The 6,279-nt window shown below is 39.0% G+C and overlaps 1 protein-coding gene across 4 annotated transcripts in view; it reads left to right on the top strand.

The window, feature by feature from the left end:
* Window positions 1-4,809, top strand: part of TBC1D12 (TBC1 domain family member 12) — a 45,386-nt gene extending 40,577 nt beyond the window's left edge. For 2 of the 4 annotated variants that reach the window (XM_083740882.1, XM_083740881.1), the window contains 4 exons: window positions 308-436; window positions 1,064-1,173; window positions 1,702-1,960; window positions 3,133-4,809. In XM_083740882.1, the coding sequence (XP_083597008.1) occupies window positions 308-436; window positions 1,064-1,173; window positions 1,702-1,960; window positions 3,133-3,201 (567 nt within the window). In that variant the 3' untranslated portion in view covers window positions 3,202-4,809. Of the gene's footprint in view, window positions 1-307; window positions 437-1,063; window positions 1,174-1,555; window positions 1,961-3,132 lie in introns of all 4 variants that reach the window. The other 2 variants (XR_014564864.1, XR_014564865.1) reach the window with 2 other exon arrangements.
* Window positions 4,810-6,279: the final 1,470 nt, after the last annotated feature.

The raw sequence follows: 6,279 nt of genomic DNA on the forward strand, positions 1-6,279 counted from the left end.
AATACATTAGCAACCTCACCCCAGGATGCTGTAGATTCCACCCATACATCCATGAGTGGAAACTTCAATGACTGAAGCAGGTCTAAGTTGCCCTAATCACTTTACTGCCTTGAGCATTTGAATGATAACTCATTAAGTACTGAATTTAGCATTTCTGTGACAGGTTAGCCTGTTTTTTTTTGTCAAAACTGTAAATAAATTTGGTTGCGTTCTAGTTTTTACTAATACTGTAGCTTATAGATCCCTACCTTAATATAAAAATGAGACTGTTTACTTAATGCACTTTCACTGCTTTTGTTTTTTGAAGGTCCAGGGAATGTCCTTCATTGCTGCAGTCCTTATTCTCAATCTGGAAGAGGCAGATGCGTTCATTGCCTTTGCAAACCTCCTGAACAAGCCATGCCAGTTGGCCTTTTTCCGTGTGGATCACAGCATGGTATATACAATTTCCAGTGTCTCGTAACTTACTGTTACTATTTCACTTGAACCATTTTGTGACTACTAGAATCTTTTTAACAGGCAGGAAATGGGTGTCAGTCTACACCCAGTAGAATTTCTGCTTTCCTAAAGAACAGTGCTTTGCATTCATACTTGCCACTAGCAGGGGTACTTGTGTCTCTGGAATTAAATCGGCAACTATTTCTTTTCTTAAAGTTTACCATCCCTTTTCAGATTTCTGTTCTTGTAGCTTCCTCTCCTATAATTCGTTTTCTGGAAACAATGGGCTAATGACTACCCTACAGCCAATCTCTTGCTTTTGTGAGGATGGAAAGATAGCAATGAAAACGTGACTAACTCATTTTTCTGTTGTCTACACTGTAAGTGTAGTTGGCTAAATTTGTTGCTGGAGAAGTACAGACACTACAGTTGTCATAGCAACTGCACTGGATGTTTTACTATTTAAATGATGTGTGCTGCCCTTTCTTCACTAACACCAGCAGAATATGTCCTGTAGACAGGCGTATAGCTTCCTTGAAGGCTTCATTAGTTATGGCACCCCGTGCGTCGTCGTCCCCCCCCCCCCCGACTTTTATTAGCATTTTTCTCTTTTTTTTCTTTACAGATGCTGAAGTACTTTGCAGCATTTGAAGTATTTTTTGAGGAAAACCTCCCCAAATTGTTTCATCATTTTAAATCCTACAAACTTACCCCTGACATATACTTGATAGACTGGTAAGTTGGAAGATTGGTTGAATAGGTTCTGTTTTGTTTTCTGTGTTAAATGGATAAACTTGCAGCTGAAGTTTGATAATGCAGATAATGGGCTCTCTGTAGAAATTTCTGTCTGGTTGAGGCGGGCGGGGTGAGCAGTTGTTGGGGCAAGTTGGGAACACAATTCCCATCTAGCTGTGATTGTCGGTGTCTAAACAAACGTACGCGAGTGAATGTCTGCTCACGCAGTATAGCTTTCCCACTCCTCCTCTCTTGCAGCTTCTTGTACCATGCTTCTTCAGCCAGGAAAAGCCTGGTACGGGGGACTGCAGTGGATTGGGAGGGGGAAGATCAGGGTAGTCAGCTTGTGTGAGTGGGATACCTATCAGTGTGTCTTTCCCAGATCCAAAGTATTAATGGACTTCTAAATAAAATACCACTGACAGTGAAGGAGCTCAAAGTTCACTGCACAAAAGTGATGGCATGTAGTTTGTCCTCATGTTCCTGATACTTCTGATTTCCAAAAACAAACAAACCCCACCCCCCCAGGATCTTCACCCTGTACAGCAAGTCACTACCCCTTGATCTGGCCTGTCGCGTCTGGGATGTCTTTTGTAGAGACGGAGAAGAATTTTTGTTCAGAACTGGATTAGGAATTCTTCGGCTGTATGAAGATATCCTCCTGCAGATGGACTTCATTCATATAGCACAGTTTCTAACAAAGCTACCTGAAGACATCACGTCAGAGAAGCTCTTTACTTGTATTACATCTATTCAGATGCAGAATAGTAACAAAAAATGGGCTCAGGTAAGTGTTCATTTTTATTATAAATAAATTGGGTCACATTAACTGTTGATTTTCTGCCCTCAAAAACATGTTGCCTAGGACAGCTTAGCGAGAATAAACGCAGTAAACAATTAAAATATATGAACATACTTCCTCTCTCTCTCTCTCTCTCTCTCTATATATATATATATATACATACACACACATAAAACAATATTAAACCATCAGCAGAAATGGGAGATAGGCTCTGGGAATCTGTGTGCAAAGGCAAAATCACATAAAATCAGGAATGCCCCTGGAACAGGACCCCCCCCCCAACCTCTATCTGTCCAAAGCCGACGTGCTGAGTAGGCCTTGCCCCCCACGCATGATCTCGGGATCCTTGCGGGGTCTTACCAGAGGCTGGTAAGCAAGGTAGAGGGCGTACAAATCTCCCACCTTGCTTAGCAGGTTCTGGGAAGGTCTCATGAGGGCCCTGGTGTGTTCCTGAAAGATGTTCTGTGTCTGCCTGGGGAGGCAGTACAACTTGCCTACCTGTCATTTTCAGGAGGGAGTGGGGCATGCTGTCACGGTGAGAGAAACCATTCAAGCCCCCTGAAGTGTTCTGCTACTTCATGGGTGGTGTACTGAACTCTTATTAAATGGGAAATACCTTTAGCTACACTTCCTTAAACTCAAAGCATTTGTATTTTAACCGCATGGCGAACTACTACACAGCTACAGTGTGCAGCAATATTTCTGTTCTAAGTTCTTGACCCCGCAATTGTCATCTAAGGCCCTTGTGTGCCTCCTGCTCTACAAGAGTCCCAAAAGAGCAGGTGGTGTAAAAGGAACAATGTATCTTTCCATATTAAACCCTTCTGTAGACTAAAATGGAAAATTAGCTGTGTTGTTTTAAATTGTGGATAACCCTTGTTGACTGGAGAGCAGAAAGAAGGGCTTCATGTGTTTCTAAGGCAGACCATTTTCAAGAGTCATGGTGCTTTTTGTTCCCTATTTTCTATTAATCACTTGGGGATTGATACTTTGTATATTGGGTTACTCGGGGGAAAAGAGATGAAGTGGGAATGAAATAATCTTCAGTGATTATGATGGATGCAACGAACCTGCAATGAGGTATCAGTATTGATAAAAGTTAATGGGAGATTGAATAGTGTCTAATTTTTAACACTTACCTAAAAATCAATTTGCAGGTGTTTGCATCATTAATGAAGGATAGCAAAGAAGGAGACAAGAACCATAGTCCAGCACTAAAAAGTTAATTTCAAGTTTATTGGAAATAATAAAGAAACCACTTGCTTGTTAAAGGATTCTAAACATCTTATCAATGAAAACCACTAAGAAGAAACAGCTTGGGAAGACCTAAGGAAGAGACAGTATTTGACTGAGTACAGTGGTGGAATTTGATGAAATGTTCACCCTGTTGCCAGTATTAAAGAGCTTTTTGTGGGAGGAGCCCTTTTCACAGGAAGCAAAACAATAAAAACTTACGAAACTGAGAAAGTGGCTAATGCATATTTAATATTTAAAGTTGAATGCAATAAAAATTTGTAATAACTTTTGTTGGTACTTTAAATTTTTAGGGATACCTTTTTTATGATGATCACAAAGGCACTTTTGGGAGGAAAGCAGGCGTTTAAAAAGTAAGGCCCAAAAACTGCTACCTGAACCAAACATTTTGGTACAAATACCTCCAAATTTAACCAGTGAAATTCTTAGGACCAAATAAGTTTTTTTGCTTTGGTATACATGCCAGATAATAGGAGGCTTTATATATGTCTTGCTAAACTCCTTTTAAACTGCAGCTTCACTCTTCGGTTAAATGAATGTACGTAAGGTGGAACAGAGTATGCTGCGTCAAGTCTTGCCGCAAAGTCATTGGCAAAAAGTCTTTTGGCCTAAAGATGGCAGTGGTTAAGAGAACTATTTTAACTGTGTGCTTGTATAAGCAACTGATGGGTTTCTGGAATTTTGCTTCCTGAAGTACTTGGTAGGTAGCTTGCTTACATTACAGAAAAATTGGATTCCTATTCCACGAAAATCAGATCAGTTCTTGATTTATTTTTTAAATCAAAGTGACTTATACTTGATGATAAACACTAGTATAATTAATAAGCTAGTGACAAATGCTTTTGCACATTTTAAGCAATGTTAATGTGAAAGTTTGAGTCCCTGTATATTAAAACCTTTCTCACTTAAATGCAAAATGGAATAGTTTTGAATTGCAGTGTGTACAATAATTAATACCCTAAATCCATACTGTCAGTCACATCTAACATCAGCACTGTACTGTAAATGTGATCTATGGAAGCTCTTAAACTTCCTTCACACTCCAAAACATTTTTAAAATGACATTTGAACTGGAGGGGAGATGGAAAGGATACCTCTTAAACTCTGAGCAGCTAATGCTTGTTCTTTCTAAATCCATTTTGATAGTATTAATGTAAATAAAAATGCATTATGATTTTTTTTTGTACCTGGTCCCTGTACGTGGAAATGAAGTGGAAATTTATCATTGCATTAAAAAATTGAAAGAAAAGAGAGACTACTTCAGCTGTCAAGTGTTAAAAGAAGTTGCAGAACCGGTTTTAAAGATTTGGGTTACAGTATGTTGGAATATTTATGTATCGTTATCAGATTTAAAACTACACTTTATATTACTTACAACATACAATTTGAAGTTAAAATGTCTTTCTTTTCTTATGTATTTACTTACTTGGTTCCCGTGTATGTCCTCTGTTTGGGTTCTCTTGTACAGTTTTCTTACTTTTCAAGTAAACACATGTATATAAATTGTAAATAGAAGGTATTTTGCCTTCATTCAAGACCACTAGTAACTATTCCTATGTAAATAAAACTTGTAAGCAGAATGAGTGATGTCTCTTCATTTAATTCTCCCGCTCAGATGCAAAGCTATATTGAAAACTTCTGAATCTTCAGTAGCTTCTACAGATTTATATTTCAGACATCATAACCCCATCTATAATGGAAGCTGGGATTCTAAGGGGTGACATTTTAAAGTCTACAAATAAAGTTCTCGGTAAAAGGTTATGATTGGTTGAAACTTCACAGGGAATTACAATCCTTCTCACAAACATTAACTCGGTTTGGAACAAGTCTGTGCAAAACTATTTTTTCTTAAACAGAGTGGCTAAACAGCTGGCCCTGTGCCAGGGAATGTCTTGGCAGAGAAGCAGAACGCAGAGAAGCAGAGCTCAGACATAAACCGTAGGGTTTTTTTACCCATCCCTGTTAGTTCCTAAATGTGGTAGTTTGGTACAAACCTAAGGCAGCTGCCTACAGGACCAAATGTAAAGTACAATTTTTAAAAATCAGGATACATGTATAGCATCATTACAAATGAACAGATTTTTCAAGATTCCTCACACAGACTAGGAAAGAATACTGATTTCTGCGTTTTTTTTTTATCCCGTGGTTATCAGAGTCTGGACACCTTGACAAGGCATACATCGAGAATGCCAGCACCATGATTTGGGGTTCTTGAATAAGGCAAGCCTCGGTGTGGAAGACATGGGGTATGCAATAAAAGCATTTTTTTCTTAGATTTTCTATGATGTTTTATGTAAATGGAGTGGTTCTGTTGAAAGGCCCTTTTGCTGCTGCGGGGGCTACAGCAAATGCCTTTGGAGCTGGAACTGAGGTCAGGACTCTGAGAGAGAAGTTCTTTGATAAGTACACCCATTGCATGAATGAGTTGCATGAGATGAGCCAGGTCTAATAGGTGTAAGACCTGTGAATTAATTCCAAAGCAGTGTTCTTGTGAAAACTTAGGCCACAGACTCCCCTGAAGCAGGCTGAGGCTTAAAACAGTGATAGGTACCTGAGCAGAACAATTTAAAGATTTTTTCCCCCATTTGTTGCCATCTACATTTAGAAACCACCTTTCTGCTATGTGATGCTGGGTTGAAGTAATACGTAATTGCATTCTGAAGAATACTCTGACATGTGCCTTGCTGGCTAAACCTCCCTTAAATGTTTAGTATGTACTTTTTCAGGATATTGGCACGGAGAGCTGAGCTGCATCAAACCCATGTACTTGCTTATAGCAGTTTTTGCTAGTCTTAGAAAATGTCCGGCAAGTAATTTGCTATAATTGTTTTAAAGCTTAAAACTCTTGCTATAGAATTTATACATGCGAGTGCCTCACCCTCTGCTATTTTATATCCCCTTCCTTCTACGGGGAAAAAGGAAGCACTCAAGACCTTTGGTTAAATGAAATTTGTGTTTTAAAACCCCATGTGCAAATCTTTGGGTTTCTAATGCCACACGTGAGATGCTATAGCAGGCAGGTTACAGGTCTGGATAAATGTAGGTGAACA

Source organism: Podarcis gaigeae (genome assembly GCF_964106915.1).
Source record: "Podarcis gaigeae genome assembly, chromosome: 5".
Taxonomy (NCBI): Eukaryota; Metazoa; Chordata; class Lepidosauria; order Squamata; family Lacertidae; genus Podarcis; species Podarcis gaigeae.